Source organism: Antedon bifida, chromosome 3, assembly GCF_963402885.1.
Source record: "Antedon bifida chromosome 3, ecAntBifi1.1, whole genome shotgun sequence".
Taxonomy (NCBI): domain Eukaryota; kingdom Metazoa; phylum Echinodermata; class Crinoidea; order Comatulida; family Antedonidae; genus Antedon; species Antedon bifida.
The window spans coordinates 22,138,135-22,161,065 of record NC_136228.1 but is presented as its reverse complement, the minus strand read 5'-3'; the positions used below and the strand labels follow the sequence as shown (position 1 = coordinate 22,161,065).

General features: G+C 33.5%; 1 protein-coding gene across 1 annotated transcript; it reads right to left on the bottom strand.

Moving 5' to 3' along the window:
- Positions 1-8,845: 8,845 nt before the first annotated feature.
- Positions 8,846-17,253, bottom strand: LOC144838252 (carboxypeptidase D-like). The gene is made up of 10 exons (XM_078693604.1): positions 17,189-17,253; positions 14,961-15,112; positions 14,630-14,655; positions 12,888-13,113; positions 11,981-12,189; positions 11,234-11,386; positions 10,368-10,662; positions 9,719-9,858; positions 9,366-9,471; positions 8,846-9,156 (listed from the first exon to the last, which is right to left on the bottom strand). Exons 1-10 carry the CDS (start codon positions 17,251-17,253, stop codon positions 9,002-9,004), a joined length of 1,527 nt encoding a protein of 508 aa, XP_078549730.1. The 3' UTR covers positions 8,846-9,001.
- Between the last annotated feature and the right edge of the window lie 5,678 nt (positions 17,254-22,931).

Below are 22,931 nucleotides of genomic sequence, written 5' to 3'. Positions count from 1 at the left end.
TGTCTTGAATGTGTCTCGAGGATACAGATGTTTTAGAAATTTCTCTATCTTTTTTCTTTTTGTTCCGACTTCACACGATGCGCCGGGCCCATTTCCACGCCTTTCTGTTATGAAAGATGGTTGCACAAGATGACATGTCGGTTGCCTGAAAGCAAACTGTGTTATCCTTTTTAAACTGTCGTGATATTATTACAACTAAATTTCTAATGCGATGATATTCCTATAATGATCATCAATACCTGTAAATCTATTTACAGTATTTCCCGCCAGGAAGTTGATTCTAATTAAGAAAGGTTGCACAAGATGATTCTATATCAGATTGCACCTGTATACTAATGATGATGAAATGCCTAACATCAATATCTGAAGAACCTCTCCATTTGGCAAGTCTTTACATGCAGCAAAGGCATCTTATGGCTCATAAACATGAGTGACCCCCACCAATGATTATTGGTAATAGTAACCAAGAATTTCCTCATTTCTGTCATGGTGGTTTTTTAATTTAAAAGTGTAATATCTGCATTTGCTATTAATTGTTTCTGTGAGCTCGTCTTCTCTCAGCTTAAAGCCAGCAGCGCCAAACTGCTTCTGCTCCTGTAGGATGGTTGATGTGATTTTTTGTTTTTGGACACAATGGCTTCTTATTTGCCAATTCGCCATTTCCTTTTCAGTAAAAATAACTGACATCAGTGCTTTTAGCAATAAACTTGGCTTTTTTGTCTTTCTTAGAAGGCTTTCGTATGCGCTAACCTCCATGGTGATAGCAATGCGTAATGTAGACCACCTATGGTGATGATTGAACATCTAAAAATTCTTGTGTTACCTTCATATTCCATAGCGTTAGCTGACCCCTCATGATTTACATTGCGCTCCAACTGATGCTATAGTTTCTTCACCATTTCTTCTATCGAACTCGACTTCCTTTGAAGCCATGTTTGCTTGCTTGTTTGCATAATATTTTTCTGAAGAATTTATTACAATGTTAAATGTTTGTTTTATTTGTTCTGATTTGGTATAACTTTTTTGACAATACAGTACAAAGATTGACTTGCTTAAAAATAACAAAAAGTTAAAATACTTCTTAAATTTATGTACATCTTAACAACATGCACATTGAAAGCAATATACACAAAAATAAAATTTTAGATTGTAATCTTATAAAATTTCAATCAAGATAATTTCTGAACACAAATTGAACAGTCTTGTACAGAAGTCAGAGGTCACTCTTTATTTTTTTTAAATGAATTGTTACTTACCCAATGTGTTGTTTTATCATACTTTACCAAGGTTATTTTAACCTGATGTTATAGCTAACACTGTTAGATTATTAATTGATGTTAACCAGCCTCTTCTATCTGTTGTTTGAATACATCTGAGTCCCAGTGATTTTTTCCAAAAATGATAACATTCCTAAAAAAAAATCCATATGCTGATTAACAATTTACAAGGAATTTCTTCAAGCAAAAGAGCAAGTGAATAAGGATGTTGCATGGCAACAATGCTTATGAGCAACTGAAATCTAACCTCGCACTAAGGCAACTTATGAGGAGATATGTGTAAAAATATTGTACACTGGAAAAAAACTTATATTACACAATAATAAGTGTTACTGTACAACAACATAATAACTGAATGCAACAGAGCAGATGAGATTGGATGAGAAAGTTTATAAACGTCTATTGAAATCCAGACTGAGTAGTTAACAAATATGTGATACTACTGTACAGTACATTTAAAATTTGTATTATATTGTACACAATGTGGACTGGTCATTGGAATCACATCTCTGAATTATAACCAAATACACAGAGGAGAAACATGAAAAACATTGAGACATGATTACGCAAGGGTTATGACGAGATTGAGTTGAAATTAATCCAGACATGTCATGAAAAAGAAGTGGATAAAATGGATTGTGAAAGAAAGAAATCAAAAAGTGACTACCATACAGATGGTATATGATAATATATATATACTGGAAGAATGTTAGCTGGAAGTTATCTCTTTCGGACTCCCCAGAAGCATTTGAATAACAGATATTTAGTGGTCAATCGTGTTAAATAACATGCCTCGAAAGTCAAGTCAAAATCATTGTTTAGCTATAACATCAGAGTGACTTAATTTTGGTAAAGTATGATAACACAAAAAACAACAGGTTAGTGACAACAGTTTTACCAAAATATAAACAGAAAGAAATGGAATAGAAAAAGAAACAAATATACCATACTCTTTTAAAAGGTTTCAAAAGACCTTTTTATGTTTATCAATATGGAAATTCAGATGAAACATAAAGTGTGCAAAAATTATCCAAATGAGTGATTAAAAATTATTTTTATTATATTTGAATACACCATTTCTCAAAAATATCCTATTTTACATTTTACAAATATCATATCTCGTGGGCTCATGATTTACAAATAAAAAAAAGTTATATTTAATTTAATGACTAAACAACTTTTCCCTGTTCTTCTGTACTTTCTCTTTTTTGGACCCATTTATTATATTCATAGCTGAGCTTGGTATTTGGCGATAGTTTGATTTGCACATGTGGTTCAGTCCTACCTACTGTACACAGAGAAAATTGTATTGTATTTCCGCTGCTTGTGACTTTATTTTCAAAGCACAGTCATGTAGTTCTTTCTGCAGTTTTCAGCCACTTTTGATTGGATGCAGTAAAAAAAAGTGAATCCGTTTGCAGATGCAGCATCTATCTAGTTGCTCATTCATAGGGCCTGTTTCTGCTGCAACTGCTTAAAATATGGTATAAAAATACAGTATAAAATACGGTATATTCTATACCATATTTTTTAGTACCCCGTTTCTGCTAAAAAAATACTTTGGTGGTCGTGTTAAAATTCATCCTTTTACCTAAACTGTACGTGAGCCGGAAGTCTGTGTTTGACCCAAGTATACTGAGCGTGCACACTGTAACTCCACTCTCGTGGAATTTCCCACTCGAAATCTCGATCTCCACATATTTTCCGCTTTCCACTTAGTTATTTTTTTGCAATGTTGTACGGCTTTCGCAGGCTCTTCAGCTTTGAGTTTACTTGTTTTAGAGACCTATTCCGTAATTCTGCTTTATTTTTAGTTTTACACCTCACTTTCTACTACTTTGTACCTGGTTCTGATCCATTAGGTAATGAGGGGCAGCTACTGTATGGCCCGATCTTCTAATATTCTGTCCAAAACCTCGTAATGGGGACAAGCAATTCTGTCCCTCCCAGACTCCGAGTTATTTTTTTTGCCATGTTGTACTGCTCTCGCAGGCTCTTAGCTTTGAGTTTACTTGCTTTGGAGACAAGTCTATTCAATAATCCTGCTTTATTTTGTTAGAAATGTCTTTATAAAGGTGGTTGTCCCTTTTATTGCCTTTTAGTTGTCCGGAAATTTTAACTTCCCCTCGCAAATTTATAGTAAATACCATAACGTCTTCGCTCCACATTTTCGCCGAATAAACCTATATACTATACATAAAATCAAATCACAACACGATGTTGACCTCATGTCACAGGTAAAAAAATATAGGGCATTTTTTATTGGCAGCAGAAAAGGGTACAGAAAATACGGTAAAGATTTGTAAATACTGTATTTTATCCACAAATTTGGTGGGGAAAATATGTATACAAAATACGGTATTTTTTTGTGACCGCCATTTCCGCTTCCAGAAATATACCGTATATATATACGCTATTAAAAAAATACCGTATTAAATACGGTAGTTACTTGGCATTAGAAACTGGGATTTGAAACTCAAGTCAATGGCTAATGAATACATCGATGTGTCATAGCTTTTAGCATCATCCTCGTATGTCTCTCCATTGCCTGTCTCTTCTTTCCTCTGTTATATCGATTTCAAATTATTTTAAAAATTGATGATACTAATACTAATAGCCTCTAAAAACTGCTTCATCATTTTATTGAAAAGACTAAATTCAGTTTTGCTTGGGTTACTGTAAAGATTGATTGTCTCTGTGATCTTTCAATGACAATTTTCTGGAAAGACCCAATTCCATCAAAGCTAACATCTTTCACTGAACAAGTCTTTGCATTTCCGTTCTGACAGTTTTTATTACGGTCAGAATTTATTAGATGTTGAATTCATGCAGATCAACCACAATTGGTGTAACGAAAAAACCAATGTGTTCTGTTGAACACATCCATCATTTCCTGATGACTGGAGGATCAACTTCTACGACTGGAGGATCAACTCCGACGACTGGAGGATCAACTCCAACGACTGGAGGATCAACTCCGACGACTGGAGGATAATAATAAGTAGATAATAAGAAGTCCTCAATCGTATCATTCGTCTTCTGGGATTGTTCATAAATTGTTATTTAATAATAAGAAATGTTCAAATAAATTGCGAATGTTATATTTTTTTTCCATTTTCCACTACCGAGTCTACCATCAGTTGCCTTTATGCTGTATGCAGTTACCTCTGTTCCACTCTTTATTAGCTTGCAGTAAGTCTATAAAAATATTAAAGTTCTCGCCTAACAGTTAACCTCCTAGAAGAAAACACAACCTCTAAAACTTCCTGGTCTAGGCAAATTTTCTTAAAACATTCTGTTAATGCAATACATTCCAGGTCATTTACTCTCTTCCTTGTAAATTCACCTGCCGCGTGACAACAGCAACATTCCTACAGCATATGCCTACAATTGCCACAATGGCACCATTCGGTTGTATCCAACCTGCTAGGCCTTGGTGGCTACAGCTTAGCCTGTTGTTGATGTTCTTTTTTTAAAGTACTATCTGCAGAACGAACAGTGTACGGTTCAAATGCATAATCATTTCCTACTCTGTAACACAGGGTCATATCGCCACAGCTTCTTTCTGCTTCACCACACGCTTATAATAAATGAAACTTTTATTGTTTAAGGGACAAACAATTATATTTCATATTTTTTTAACCCTTTAACATTGTTTACAGTTTATAAAATATATGGTTAAAAAATTGTGTACTTATTGGGACTAAAACCCTATTGTTGCCGGAACATGAAAGCAGCTCATAGCCACCACCTTCTGTAAGCTTTGGAAAAACCTCCATCATTACTTCCTTCAGCTTGGATGGTGACATATTAGAATGCTTGATTGACATAACCTTTTCACCAAGATCAGCATCTGCCAACGCCTGCTTTTCGGCCATGGTTGGCGCATGTTCCATTTCAGGATTTGCCAAACAGATTACCTTTGGTCCATGAGGTGTCACCATAACTTTGTGCTTTTCTTTTTTTACCAAAACCTTGGTTTTTTGTTTCCCGATTGCCTATTATTGCAGATAACAGGGTGCCTAGGAAAAATACGAGTATTTACTATCAAAGTGAAATAAACATACATGCTAGGTCTAATGTTAATTGCAATATCTGTGCATTAGGTTGTCCAAAGTCAATTTTGCATGTGACAAACAGTATGGTTGGTCTCAATGGATTTAAAGCTATAGAGACCTGTACCACTCTCTCCTTTCCTGACACACCCTACATCTTTGTGTAATTGTAATTATTTATTCTGTCTAAGTTTGACTGGTGACATGTTCATCCCATCCGCTTAGACCGTGGTGCCTTCCTCTTTAATCTGCTTGCCAGTTTCCATTGTTACGGTGGTGGTGATCATTTCTTCATTCTCTTTAAGGAAGTTGTGTAAAATTAAATTTCAAAATCAGTTTTCTGCAATTCTGGTCTTCCAGACCTTCACAGAAATTTTCGAAGTTTTAATTACAACTCTTTATTTCAAGTTTTAATTACAATTCTTTATTTCAAGTTTTAATTCCAACTCCTACATTTTCATAAAAATCTAGATTATAAAGTACACCTTCTCCCTGTAATCTTAAGGCAGATGATGACTAGTGCCACTTTTATTTTACTCACATCTTCTTCAAGTCGGATACTTCTAGCATGAATTTCCTCTATCCTTTCCTGTGACATTCCACACTTGATTTGTCATTGCTGTGTGAAAAGTTTATTGTTGGCAATTCTGTAAATGTTGTTATTGGGATGCTGGTGGTTCGGCTAATTTGATGGCTTGTTCAGAGCCTAAACCTGTCCATTTGTGTTGCTGCATCCTTTTTTTCCTGTTGTAACATACAACAATCACAACATGTCTATCTATGATCCGAATTTGGCTGTATGCCCCGGACTCTCCATTCTGGTATCCCCACCTAAAAAGAACATTTGTCATTACTGTAGTTTTAGATATTCTTAAAGTTTCCAAACATTCACAATACTTGGCTGCAGATATTGTTCTTGATGGCGATAATATGTCCGTTCCGATATTGCACATACCCTACATCTTTGTGTAATTGTAACACAGGTCCCTGTTAGTGGCAAGCAGTGCATGTACCAAACAAACCTAGCAGCTGAGATTCGAAGACAATGTACTTTCGTTTGTCTACAGGACCCATGGATTTAGATGTATCACTGTCACCAGGGGCGGATTCTTTCGAGTCTCATCATTCGGAATATAATATAAAGTCATTCTATAGTAATTGTTAAATGTCTGAAAGAAATGAATATACATATATATTTGGAGAAATGAAAAAAAATAATTGCAAAGAATGGTGAAATTAAACCCGATAATTTAATAATTATATTGCATTATTTTTGAATGGCAGTCACATATAGTGCAGTCATTTAATTTTGTTTGTAAATGGAATGTCCAAAGCTTATTATAAAACTTAACTTAATGTTATTATACATACCTCTACAGACATTGACGTTGTCGACTCTATCCGCTTGACATTTTTATATTCGGTTACCAAAACGATACTCGCTTGTATCTTTTGGTCCATGACCAGCTCTATGGACGTGTGGGTTCCCCACAAAGATAGACCCACCGTGTTTGTCCCATCTGTTAGTTGGATGTCAATTATCAATGTTATTGATTATAAATTGAAGTGGTATAATAAACACAATCTTCATGGTAGACCATGCAAGCGATTGATTTTGCACAACCAAACTGATTCACGGTCTTGTTGAATGGCATTCCAGTGGATAGTCTGTGCAACGTCATTGCTACTCTCTATTCTGCAGAAAATGTGGAACCGTTGTTGTTGGATCAATATAGTTTCCATTTTTACGGTGGTGGTGATCTTTCTTTCATTCTCTTTAAGGAACCTTTGAGAATAAAAACCTTACTTTGTTAGAAGGTGAAGATTGCAGTTCAACTGGTTAATTTCAGTCTCCCACCTCTCTTCTTTGATCGTAGTATTGTTTAAATAGAGTTTCATTTGGTGGCAAATGACCAGTCATTAGCGTTAGTTGATTAATGCAGGTATTACTAACCGGATACCAACTGTGCTGCATTTCTATATCATGTGGGAGATTTCTTTCTTTTTACCTCTTGCCATCGGACGTGCTGGACACTCCAACTTTAATTACATTTCAACTTTATATATTTTTACATTTTTATATTATATATGGTATACTAAAAGAGTACTAAATTTAAAGTACAAGCTTCTGGGGTATTGTCCTGGCTATGCACCTACCACAATGTCTAATCCAGCTTTCAATGTCTGCACTCATTCGGGGCCTGTCTCTTGCCAACGCCAGCGCTCGCTCAACACCAAGATGACCTAATTCGTTGTGAAGTCCCTGTATAGCTGGATTGGTTGTACATCTGTATAAAATAGCATTACGAAGTTGAAGCTTTCCAAACTCTCTAAGAATAAGTCATTCATCGGGTAACCCTATCGAGGAGTCTGGTTTCTTACCCATTTTGACATAATTTATGACTTGGTTGATGATTGGATCTTTCTGCTGTATGTTCGTCCAATCAATATATAAGTGGAATAGTGTCGGATGAATTGACAGATGGAGTGTTGATGGATACACCATATTGTAGGAAAAGAGCGCTCATCATACAGTATCACGAGAACACAGCTTTACCTTTTAACCTAGCCTCAAGATTCTTGTTGTTCTTCATACTGTCGGTTGGGTTTGATGTCATGAGGTCTGCAGGACAGAGCATTGGCGTCAATGTTTAATTTACCTGGTTTGTAGTGAATAGAAAGTACATATGTGAGAGGGTTACTATCAGTCATCACTCGTGTACCACAGGCCATGTATAGGTAATCTTTAAATTTATCTGTAACCGCCCACTTTAAAGCGAGAAATTCAAGTTACACTTTGTCCACAACAATCTTATGAATAAATCGACCACGTACATAAGACCAAGATCCAAATGAAATGATCCAGTGACGCACGAGACATCTTGTTGTGTATTGTGATGGCTTCCAACTCAACCCATGCCTGCAGAATATACGATAGTATAGTAACATTAATAAATATCGACCGCGTATCTATATGATTATGCAATTTTAATTACCGTTTCGTACTAACGTCGTACCGCAAACGTGTATATATTGGGCTAAAATAACTGATGGTAGAATTCTTCACTTCGGGGGGAAACCCCTATTAAGGGGAAAATTTGTTGGTTCTTAAAAGTGTCCCCTTAATAGATGTTCTACTTAAACATGGTCGGTAGAGAATCATTGTAAACGTGAAAATGTAGTAAAGCATTCAATTGACTTGGAATATGAGTGATGTGGGTCAAAGGGTAAAATATTACGTAATAAAGACAACCATCCTTACCTATCCTCATCTAATACAAACATCCTCATATCACAACAAATATTGTTTTGTGAAAATAGCAATCACATCAAATAAATAGGAAAGGTATATTGCATTAAAGACCAGTGTAATACAGATCAAACCAGAAATCCCCCTCCCCGAAAAGAAGAACGCAACATTTTTTGTCGGGAATTCCGTTTATAAATTTATTATTAAAATCAAATCAGAACACGTACAGACTTTGTTTTATAAAAATGTACATAACACACACGTTATTTATTCATATCATACAATTTAGACAAGATGGTTCATAAAAAATATTTAGAAATGTAGCTAGGAAACTATAATAATATACTTTGGAAATATATAATATTGACATACATCTTATGTTAAGGTACAAATATAATACAATTTTTAAAAACTATTTGTTATGGTACCTCTCGTCGACTGAGTACAAAGTTTAGAGGCGTCACCGAGTTTTCTACTACTTCAACCACGAAACCTTTGCTGAAATATCCTTCCGCCGATACTGTTATTGTGTAGGTACCTGGTAACAATAAACGCCAATATTCACCGTCTTTTGCTAAAGAAAAAGTATATAGATAGTAAATCATAGATAATATAAATATGGTTCATTTTAACATATTCTTATTCATACGTAACAACATGGAAATGTTGAATGTTTAAAATGGTTGATCAAAATATATGGGTAAATTATTTCTAACCATTCACCAATGGTGGCGAATTTAAACAAAATCTGTTTCAATTAAAGCAAAAATCAATTCAACTTACTTGAGGTGACGTCATGATTGATTCCTGGTCCTCCTACATGTACTACCGCTCCTTTGATAGGCATATCGTCAGTGCTTGCTATAATACCCTTTACTCCCATATGAATCTGAAATGTTAAAAATAAATATGTACATAATATTACATACTTTTTATTTTAGTGTATGTGATATCACATGTGCCAGAAAGGAATACACACACCGCTATCATCATCATCATCATGATCTTTAACCGTAGCAGTAATATACAGTAATATAAAGTTACTTTGTTGTAACCAAGTCCGACTGATGACATCATGAACCCCTAATGAATGGTAAAGAATTAACCGTGGAAATGTTCCACTACAATTTACTTACCTGGTACATGTACTGAATGAGCGCATCTTTGTTGTCAACCCATTCCTTTTCTAATCCCGATTCTGACGAGAATTTAATGCAATCTAACTCGAGCGTTATATCAAAACAATTCGTGTGCAGATAATCATAATCTTGAAGGCCTTTAAAGGAAATACACAAAATAAATATTGTTTATCATCATGGTTTTGTTTGTTGAATTACCTAAAATTGTGTCCGGTATTACTACATTGGCTCTCACCAAAACTAACGTTACAAGAAGACGTATTGAGATGATGCTATGCCAAAATCTTGACATCGTTGTACCATTGTACATCCGGATGTAGGCCTACACCAAATTTTTTGATAAAACTGAGGAAAAAGTAAACTAAACCACTAAACCGCCAAGTTTGCCATGATGTCATGAGTAGGATTCCCATCAGAATCGACTTTGTTCTTTATGCCTAATTATCTATCTGAACAGTTTGTAGAACCACGTCAGAGTTGGGCAAACATCATCTCCCTGACGTGAAACTAGTCTGTTACTAGGCCTAGTTCATATTAGTAGGAAACACTAGGCCTAGTTCATATATTAGTAGGCCTAACCATTATCATATTTAATGTGCTTAAGGAGGTTACAACATTATTATATGTTTAAATAATAAGAACTCACCTCCTTTGACCGTATACCAACTCGCACCATTGGTTATACCATCTTCAAATGTACGACTGTATATTGAGCATGCGCGTGTTCTAGTTGACATAGTAGCGTGAGATTGCGAATATGTTCGTGCAAGATGTCTAAAGAGAGAGTCGTCTGGACTCATTGTATAAGATGGTCGCCCGTTAAAGGATCTTACGTCATCAAATGGATAATTTGCTACCAAATCGCCATCGTGCATGTTGGCAGATAGCACAAAAGGGTATTCCTCAACCCATTCAATGTAAGCTTGTACTTCGGGTTCAGGCTGTTGAAAAATAGTAAAAACAAATAGTTATACATTTCTAAGTTCAAAACATTTGCTACATTAAACATAACTTGTGTGGCACTGATAATTAACACAAAGCATAAACAGTAACTTCAAACAGGATAATTACACAATCAAACGTTATGTAATGTGCTGATAAATGAACACGATGATGTCATATCACTACCATATTTGGGCACATCACAGTTTTTGTTTTTGTTTTTGTTAAACTGGTTTGATAGTGTAGACAGAGCTTAAAATCATAACATCATAACAACGTCCGTTCCCAATTACATGCATGTCAACTATTGCGATAATTTTCCAAATTCAATAAGATAGATAGTAGAGAAAGCTTGATAATAACTAGGAAAAAAAAAAAAAAAAAAAAAAAAAAAAAGGGTCCGTTCAGGCTTAGTTATTTACCCGGGTAGCAAGCTGGTTTCACGGGCACAGTTATCGCTAACTTTGGTGGGTAGGAAACCAACTTAATCTGGCAAAACAACTAAGCCGAAACGAGTCCTAAGTTGCGTGTGCTTGCATACAAATCATTAAAAAAACAAAATTAATTTACCACATAATTCGTCGTATCTTTGCCGTACCCCAGATGATGATTTTTGCCACCAATAATTTCATTTCGATACATAATTGTATTTAGCCGCGGAAAGTTCCTGTTTAAATCAACAGAATGCAAATTCTCACGACCATAGGCATCAATAACCATATCCTGAAATTAAAACATTAAATATCATAGACAATATTTAATAATTTAGTCGACCTTGAGAGTTATGATTTTGGTGCAAACGTTAGGTACAAAAAGTTCTTATTCTGGCTTAGTTTCAATCTAGTCCACTGATGCATGGTATAGTTACATGAACAAGTCGCTATACCATTTTATTTCTTGCAAACAGATTTAATATATTTGTCATGGGGATTGGTTTTAAAGTACCTAACATCAAGATCACTCATCATCACACTTCATCTGTACGCGCGTTTGTTACATGTTTTTTCATACACACATCACGCATCCGCAACCAACCAAATTTCATTTGTACCTCGTTGTTAAAATGACAATAAATAATATCGTATTGTATCGTAATTGTTGGGTCGGTTGCAGTATCTATTTAATAATTTATTAGAAGAGAACATTCCTCAAACCAAATGAAGATTTTTTTAGGCCTACGCGGTTGAGCATTTTGTAAAGGGTCTCAGAACTAAAGAAAAAATACATGTTCTTGGTAAGATCCACGTAATTGCTAAATAAATGTACATTGAATTTATGATCATTTAGATGATAATACCGGTGATTATTATTTCTTACGAATTCTTTGTAGAACTGGAAGGCCTTCTCGAAGCCATCAGGGTTGAGACTTGGAAGCAGGTGGATCCGGGTGTGGTCGACAAGATACCTAATAGTGGCATTACCAGCATGATACTCATCGCAAAGGTACTCAGCTAACTTTAAGATCAACTCGCGTCCAGTTACCTCGTCTCCGTGCATGTTAGCAATATACTTAAATTCTGGTTCAACTGTCAACAAATAAATTGATAAGTTATAAGTACAGAGTCATAAGATTTTATTATAATTTGTTGAATGAAACGTTACTAGTTATATTGAATATAAGTTAAATATTAACATCTTAAATTTATTATACACATTAACAAACAATGGTAAGTAAAAGTACATCCGCTGAATATGTCGTTTATTGTACCCTGCACTTATGGCAAACACTGATAGGCCTACTCTGTCTTGAATACTGTATATTATACATAGGCAGTCGTCTTAAAATTAATTAAAGTAAATATGGTATAACTGGATATTATAATGAATTTATAGATTTTTGCTATTCTTAAAATCCAAATAACGTTTTACGTCTAGGACAAAAATTGTTAATAAGACTACTAAAAAGATACTAAAAAATCTGTATTATTTTAAGTTATATACAGTAGAAAAATGATTAAGGTGATCGAATAAAGTGTTCCTTTAATGGTTTGGCAGCAGTTTTAAAACACGTCATATTCCTCTCGTTGTTATGAAATTATCCCATTATCCCATCATAATACACATTTATGTATTCACAATTCACAATTACATTTACAATATTTAATAGTATACCAAAAGAAGCGAGCGCTTGTCAGTTTGGTAACCATTATTTAAATGCATTTAAATAGGAGTCTCCACTGAGGAGTGTCTTAAAATAGTTTGAAAAAATTGTAAAATAACGTACGAATCTCGTGTACACCAACATTGTTGCTTATTTCCAATGCGTACAACTGTCTTCCGTCAACACTTGGTCCGATACTGTACATCTTGGTAATATTAGGATAAGCTGTCGTGAGATTCTGGAAAAAGATTCTGATATCGTTTGAATCATGATAACGGAATTCATGGAATGACGTACGATCTGCAAGAACAAATGAAATAATAATAATTACATTAAAGATGAAGATTAACTAAATTAGACTTTGAATAGGTTATTTTGTAGTTTTAATAAAGTTAATTCCTTCCGTGAAAAAAAAAACAAAACAAAACATTTTTCTCATATAAAATGACCAAATTAATGGTCAAATTCAACCAAAAACCCATTGGCTGGCAGCCAATTTGCTTTAAATTACAGTTTTTCAGGTAAATAATTTTTTTGTTCGATTCCATTTTTGTTCAAAGTGGATAACTAGTATGTGACAATAAAATGACATATTCAACAAAAACAATTTAAAAAATTATTTTTTCAGGGGGACAATACATCTTTACATTATACAGTATATAAGAAATCCAGCAATAAAACAATAAAATCCATCTTTAGGGACACGCCTATTCGGGAACGCCCCTATTAAGTTGGGACACTTTCTCCGTGAAACGAACAGAGAGAAAGACATGGTTAATCACTTTGACAAAAACTTGGAAACTGTTAAGGAGTTCCATGCTGGTTAATATGGTTCTACTGTATACTATATATTCGTTTGTGAGCTTTTTAAACTAATATAATTTAGTGGAGCTTTTTATTTCTGTTAGGCTTAGTTGATTTAAAATAATTTTTAAAAAATAACTGAAAATGTGACTTACTTCTTGTTCTTTCACATATAGCCTCGTCAGACCCATCACTGCAATCTGGTGAACCATCGCATGCTAAGTTTGAGTCGATGCATCTGTTGAGGAAACCATTACGGTTATAAACGTTGAGTGAATTACAAAAACGTAATTAAATTATATTATAACAATGCATGATACTCAGTATTAATATGCTAACTGTAGACTGTGTCCCGGTGGGCATATCTTTTGCAACTACCTTAGGCCTAAAGGCACATAATTTTATTTTTTAATGAAATGAAATGATACAAATAATTGTACTGAGAAAAACTAAAATTAGAAATACTAATTTCAAATCATTTTCATATAGGCGGTACTTTCATTTTTGTATACATGTAGGGCAGGTTATTTCCAACTTCTTTAGGTTATAAATCGAATAGAAATCTTCTTGACTACATGGAGTTTTATTTTTAAGATTTTAAGAGTTTCTTAGAAAACTATTTAACAAAGATGCTACTTCAATCTGAATGCATTGCAGTAAAAAAACAAGGAGGAATACTTGATGGCCCATCAGCATATGGTAGAAACAATGCCCTTCACCAAAGATTTGCTACTTATATTAAATCAACATACAATAAAAAAAAATATGAATTCTATTAGGCCTATAGTTTTTAGTGTTTCTTCCTCTGAATCGTGGCTATCGTTAGACCTATAATTATGCTATTTTACAAATAAAACGTATAATGAATCAGATAAGCACAGTGTTTTATTCGTTGGCAGAGTAAGTTGATAATAAAGCATGGTTCCACTACGCGTCTGTGCTGGCGTGCGTGAATGTGCGTTTTCACAGACGAGTAGCTAAAGAGGTAGGAAACAAGCTTAACCGGAAAAATTAAATTTCCAAACTGCCAAAAATAATGAACCTTACTTTCCGTCACTGACGCATCCGAATTCGCCTTCAAGACAAGCTGTGAAAATAAAAGGAAAGCAGATTATGATTATAAAAATAAATATAGGCCTAATTGTCTGCAAGTGAATATAAAGTTAAAATTGTTTAATTTAAACCAACAAATCCGACCATATCATGAGCACGATTTCATATGTATATTATTTTTGGAAAAACGTATTGATCATATTTTGAAAAAAATGTAGATATATATGTTTCTAGACATTTCATTTGTGATGAAGAAAACAAATTTATCTTCCTAATTTCGTGTAAAAACATTACTATTAACTACTTCCTATGTCTAGATTATAACTGAATTTCACGCACCTCTGAAGCACGATAGGCCCACGTCGTAGGAGTGTTTACAGTCCGTTTCACCCCACACATCATGGCTACAATCATCGATGGTTTCATCAGTTAGATCGCAGCTTAGTTCTCCCAACCAAACCTTCTCTGGAACATTTGTTCGCATACCTCGTCTATGTATAATTAATAACACAGATTAATTTGTAATTTGATTGAATGTTATCAATTATGATCTCTTGGCAACTGCTAATTCTACAGGCTTCCATCGTTTACACGCGTCTATCTAAGCTCGATTTTTGTCGATTTTGGATATGCTATTCTCTAAGAAATTTTGTAATGTAAACAATTCAGTTGTACCATTTCCCCCGACTGAACCTTAAAACTAGCAGAATGCATAGGGGCCTAATAATAGTACAGTTTAAATCGGAATTGCTGTCAACCACCAACATTTCTTTGTACTTTTTACGAAAAGAAATTGTTCTTGTTGTATCTTGTGAATATTCTAATTGTAAAACCAACTTACCTGGCTTGTTTTGTTTACTTAGCATTTGATAAACACCTGGGTACCCCAACTGTCTACAGATTGAAGCAGCCGTTACGGTCGAAAACTGTTTCTTGCAAACTGTCCCCCATTCACCATCATGGTATACCTCAAGGAGTCCTTCCCGTGGAATACGCCCACCGTTCAAACGTATTGTGTTACCTTACAGGAGAAGGAACTGATTGGTTAATTTTATAGATTTTATGTATTTCGGCACATGTGGCCAAGGATTACCAATAGTAAATCACTCTCCTATCAATACCTATGAACCAGTTCACCGGGGTGATCATCTACTCGTCTCGAATAATGAATTCTTTAATGTTCACACGGACAAACTGTATAGCCTAACACTGGACCAACGATTTAAAGTCATTATCCGAGAGAGGACTTGTTCCACCACCCTAATTAGGAGCGAGTAGGCCTCGAACACATGCCGATATTGTTGGCTCTTTAGGTACGGCGCCCTGCCTTAATCAATCGCTCATCCATTGGACTCGCTTAAATAACTATATAAGCATTAGGATTTGTAGGCCTTCATAGCATTGATTGAAACTGCGAGTAGCTAAAAGTATATACTTATTTATTTAATATAAGAGGGCCTATACGCACAGTAATATTAGGAAGATCATACTGCGATATTTTATCATTCCAAAGTGTAGGAATTACATTTTATTAAAATCATAAATAGGCCTATGTTAACTATTAGATTCTTACTATAGTTAATAAACAATTTATATGAAACTATTAAAAAATATGATAAGATATTTTATAGGCCTATAAGAAAAATCAGTTTTACTTACCACGTGCAAAAGATATTTCCAGAAAAACAAAAGCAAGAGTGAAAATCGCAGATAGTTTAGAGGCCATATTATTGACGTGTGAGCTCTTTTACCTCAAGTGTATTTTTGAGGAAATCACAAGTTTATGACCAAGTTATAACGCCGTCCACACCACAGAATAGATGGATCAACCTGAGTTTTCGGCATGTATTGAATATAGGACAATTCCATTATTATTTATAGGGGTGTTAGTCAATATGTTGGGTTGGGTGTGTCAGGCTTGTTGAGGCTTCTATTGTTTGTGTCATTGTGCCAATTGTTTTGTATTTCACTGTGTTTGAGAAAAACAAACAAAAAACTGCTGCTGTAGTTAGCCTATAGCTTTTATTATGTGTCTGTAAATTATATCGTATTTTACACTATATAGGCCCTAACATGTTTTTTTAATCAACAGTTAAATCAAGTAGCCTCTACAAATAACAAGAAAAGATCAAGAAAAAGATTCATATACATACATTTTAATCGTATTTAATTTATGTTTTAATTTATATAAAATATCCAATTTATATTTTAATTTATATAAATACATCCATGTTTGTTTTTTTCTCAACAGTTGAATCAAATAGCCTCTACAAACAACAAGAAAAAAATCGATAGATCGAAAAATACATTCTTCAAACTTTATTCAAATATAAGGCACAAGAACTTTAACATTATTTAATAAGGCACAAGGAACATATACTATTTTAACTTACTTAATCTGTTTAATTTATATTATGCCATATCTTTCTCGCCACATAAATTCGTCAAGGTATTCCGGTAACCATTCCCATTTACACCCATTCTTTTTAACTTTAATTTTTCACGATTCCAGTAGGATTCTATGTTTTGAGTGTGGACTCCTGTTATTGGATCAACAAAATTCTTACTGTGGTTTACTGTTAAGTGTCCATCTACCACATCCAGGTCCTGTACTCTGGAATAAACCTTCCATTTATTTGATGGTCATTTTAATATAAGGCATATTTTGATGATTGTAACATCCACATTAATTATTTAATGATCAAGCATAGATGGTAGGTCTAATTTTAATAGATTGGTTTTTTAAAGATTTTCGATTGATTGTAAATATCAATATCAATTACTTAAATATTTTATATTGAAATAGGTGATAAACAAATTTTAATAGAAGACGTACTTTGAAGATTGAAAACATCTATGTAATATACTGTAGGCAGAGATTTATAAAAAATGTTGTTTATTTTAAAAAAAGAAACGTTACAGAGAATCCCAGATCAAGTTCAGATACAATGAACATTGTAGGGAACATACTGTAAGAACATGACAGAAACAAGATATTTAGACAAGTAGAAAAAGAAACATTATAATTGAGTTTGTTATTGTTATCAGTTATTGAAATAAGATTATTGGCATGTATTTATTTTGTCTGTATGGTATTTATATTTTTGTAATATTTTGTTTGGTTGGAATTCACTGAATCTTTTACAGTAATTTATTAATAACAGTACCTGTGATTTTACATTACCATTGACCATTGAAATTGACAGTAATTTTAATGTAGTTTTACAGTTATTTATCAACATTACTCTTGATTCTACATTATGGTAGACCACTTCCTTTGAAATCAACAGTAATTTTACTGTAGTTTTACAGTAATTTATTTATGGCCGGTACCCGTGATTTTACGTTATTGATGACAAACAGACTTTCAGATTAACAGTAATATACTGTAGTAATTTATTAGAAACAGTACCTGTGATTTTACGTTATAGTTGACATCCGACTTTCAAGTTAACAGTAATTTACTGTAGTTTTAGAGTAATTTATTTTCAACAGTACCTGTGATTCTACATTACGGTAGACAACCGACTTTATGACCAACAATTTACTGTAGTTTTACAGTAATTTATTTTCAACAGTACCTGTAATTCTACATTACGGTAAATTACTGGCGTCCAGATTGCCAGTAATTTACCGTTTTTTATAAGAATTTTTTTAACAGTGTAGGCCCTATATATCTTGTACTGGGGAAGGGTTAGTGTGTGTTGCATGAGAGAAAGCTCTGCAATTTTATTTCTGACTATTTTAGTTTTTGTGTCAGGATCAGCTGGAGAGAGAACCTCACAAACATATTGCTAACTCATTGAGTTGAACCAAACATGACACTACTAAATAACACTTAAAACTGGGTCGATGAAATAAAACATATACAGGTATACCTTAAATTAAATATGTTACACAATGTATGTTTTGCTTAATCTTATGCCTTTAGTGTACTGAATTTTTTAAAGTCATAAACGGTTGAGAAAAAAACAAACATGGATGTATTTATATATATTGTTTTTCTAGCTGTTTTACTTTATCGTTTTGATTTAGCTTTTCGTTTTTTTTTGTATCTCTATTGAGATCCAGCCACTGATACCCACATCATTGTCATTGTTTCATTAATTTGCCTTTGGATTTATATAAATTAAAACATAAATTAAATAAGTTCTTTGTATGTTTTCTCTTTATTGTGAATAACGTTTGAATGTATTTTTTCTTGTTATTTGTAAGAGGCTATATAACTTGATTCGGCTGTTGAGAAAAAAAAAACAATACTGTATTACATGAAATGTAAAATAAAACATGATATGATTTAACTGTTGATGGCCTATGACATAACATGTTAGGGCCTATATAGTGTAAAATACGATATAATTTACAGACACATAATAAAAGCTATAGGCTAACTACAGCAGCAGTTTTTTGTTTGTTTTTCTCAAACACAGTGAAATACAAAACAATTGGCACAATGACACGAACAATAGAAGCCTCAACAAGCCTGGCACACCCAACATATTGACTAACACCCCTATAAATAATAATGGAATAGTCCTATATTCAATACATGCCGAAAACTCAGGTTGATCCGAATAGATAACACGTGTGAATTCCAATTGAACACTCCTCTAATTTCTATTCCTTCCAAGAATAATCCTGGGAACAACTTGTATTCTGATGCAAAAATAACCTACTAACTTCCCGTGGTCGCCGGTAATGTAGGACCTCACGACAATGTTGTACAATATCCTGTGTTGGGTATTGGGTATTAGTGAAAAGGAAAACGACAGGAGGTGATCTCACTACGCGCGCGATGACGTAATCAATCATTGTTATTATTAAAAATCGGATCTCACCTAATTGTTTCGCTTACAATTGTTATGGGCGGTATTAAAATCAGGGGGGTAACTGTGATTTGGTGTCAATAGCGGGTTTGGATAGAAAGAAACAATATACAATGGCATAATCCACTGACAAAACAAGGTCAACATGTGTACGATTTTGTAAGAAATATTTCATAACCATTTTTTTTATACCTCTCTGATTCACCCAAGGCAATCTAACAACTTGCCTTGATTAAAAGATATAAAATGATATAAAACACGATATTTCAAAGTAAGTTAAAAAAACGGACTATAAAATCTCTGATCTTGTTAAATTTCCTTCTTTTTGTGGGTCGCCATTTTTATGTTCTTTGTTTTTGACCCAGTTTCACATTTTGACGACGCAGCCTTTAATACACATAAATACAGCATAATTATGTCTATCAATTTTACCAGTACTTTCCCAAATGTACACGGCATATAAAACCCTAAACTTAGGCCTCTTTTTTTCTAAACATGTCATTTTTTTTAGTAACCGTTAAAGTATATACGGAGTAAACGAACATTTCATGTCACTTAAAATAGGACTAAAACAAAAATAGTATGAAACAATTATTTTCTACAACATAGGTCTCCACTTTGTTATCTACCTTGATACGATAACATTCTTTACTGTAGGCAGGGAAAAGTGAACTTTCATTCTTTCCTGCTGTAGATCATTTATAATCTAAACATTGTCATTGGGTTTCTGGAGCCTAAGGTAAAAATTAAAAAATACGGAGTTTTGACTTAATATTAGAAAAATATAAATATTTTGGCACATATGACGTTTCATACGTATACTACTTGAGCTTGTAAACTCAGACGAACAGCTATGATATTTTGTTTTGTTTTTATAAGCTTTTTCGACTTATTGATGTTTTGCATGAGATTTTAATGTTTTTAAGTGTTTTTTATTATTGTACAAATGGTATATGTAATTTACTCTCAATTCAATGTTTTATATTGCAATGAGTAGAACGAATGAAACCCGCAAATCGAAAAGCCTCGAAATAACTACATACTTGGGACAAGTTTATTGTAGGCCTATACATACATTGCATTACAGTATGTACATTACACAACAATGATACAATTATTTCAATACCACCTTTCCACTGATGTTATTGGATGAAGATAAAGAGCATGGCAAATCATTAAAAATACTGAACTAACTGTTTTTTAATGAACGAGGCCTACCTTCTATATTAACATGGTCGTCACTACGGTTTACAGCCGAAACGGCCGCCAACTGAAACGGCCGCCAATTGAAACGCAATTAAATGTATGAAACGCCGCGTGTGCCGTTTGTCATACAAAACGACGTGTGGTTTAATACAATTGTTTTACTTTTTTTTCAGATTGAAATGACTTTAGACGTATGTGACTTAATAAATATTAACAGATAGATGTTTTTTGATTATTTATGTATTATTATGTTTATCGTATAATAATGAATATTGTGTAAACATAATTGAGTTTTTTATATATTTTTTAAATGTAGGCCTATACAGTAAAAGTGTAAGGAAAAGAATTGGAATTGGACAAAATAAATGATAAATAATTACTATTATTATATTAAAATCTAAATTCTTCCTAGTACTAATACTGTAGTAAACCTATATAGTTAAGTTCAATAAATGTTTAAATATCCTTATTATTAAATTTTATTCTTTTTTTAAGAATTAGTTTTTTAAGATACATTACTTTTTTTTTATTTACCGGTAACACTATATCAAACAATTGTAGCGGTTTCGTTGCGGAATGTCATCATGTTCGCAATTAAATCATATAACATATAATTAATAACAATTACGTTAGATAAAAAGACAACTTAGGGCGTTGACATCACAAACTCAACACAATCGATTCAACGCAACAATAGCGACTTTAATTACAAACAATACACACACAGACACTAGCAAATGCTAAACAATACGCAACACGATTTTATTCAAAATACAAACGAGGACATTTTATTCAGATTATTGTTATTTTAAATTGTTTACAATTAATGGTGGTCAAGGCTTTAATATTAAAAACAGATCATTATTTTTATTTCACATTACATTAAATATTATATTACAATTAGTAACCTGATTTATTTATGTATTATGAATCAAAACGAACTTTATAATTAATTTCATATATGTACAATAAAATAGATTTCAATAATCATTAATAATAATAATAATAAAATAATCAGATTGCTTAAATAAGTTAGTTTGCATACAGTAGATAGTAATTATAGAGAATTGATTTACACTTTATTTTTCAAAATATCTTAAATCAAATATGTTTGTACATTAGCAAAGTTAATTAAATATTACACTATTTGTATTAGTGAAGTCTTGATTTGTATTCTAAGGATTACGTGCGTTTCGGCTGATGACACGGCTTGATGCTAACAGCAACGATCTTGCAGTTCGTGCACCTCTTACGTACTCGTCCCAGTATCCGTTCAATCGTTGTGTTGCAATGACGGCATGTCGTGACTGTCTTCGGATCTCATCGCCTGGTGCTATATGTTGGTTTTGGAGTTCGAATTGCAAGTTGGACGGATGCCTTGGTCTGGACAACTTTCGTCGTAGGTTGGCTTGTCTTGCGAGGCTGGAAGGTTTAGGCAGAGTAGGATGAAGAGCAATTTGACCAACACCGATGTCATCACGCATTATGGTGTCCACGATTTCAGCTGCTGAGTCGAAAGGTCGTTCCAGAGCTGTAGCTTTTATCTTACGACGGATCACGGCCACCTTACCACGTCCTGTAGAGTAAAGAAGAAAGGGAAAAAGAAATACACACATTATTAATCATTAATTCACGATCATTTTGAGTAAAAGCGCATGATTTTTTTTAGTTTTATATTGATTGAAACGTCGAGAAACTCAACAGTTTTCGGAACAGATATACGTGGTGTACTTTATCAAAAATTTGATTTTGCCATGCATAATATATTGCTGAATAAACAAAAATGTGGATGTGAGATGATAAAAACTATAAATGCACGTACCTGGCATCATCCCGCATATGTGCTCGTGGAGTCCTCTAGTATATACCCCATCTCTTTCTAAAACCGTTGCTTTACAGGTTAAGGCAGGAGTCCTACGGTAGCACCGCCAAGTTATGTTCGCCCGCCTCCGATCAACCTTCTTTGTATATTGGTATCCTAGGCTATCTATCAAAGTTGCCTGTTAAATAAAAATGTCATATGATAATAAATCAAACGCAAAGAAAAGTTAGGAAAATCATGTTTCAACAGTTGGAACTTGCTTTAGAAGATCAACAAATAAAGTTTAAAATATTAATTTATAATTGGACCTGCCTCACTTCTTCCGGAGATTGCTTTATATTATTACATAAGAATAACATGTATAAGCACTGAAACAAATACTATCTAATACGGTATAATTATTTAAAATAAAAATAAGAATGTAAATTAAATCAATTCCTTTTATATCCTAGACGG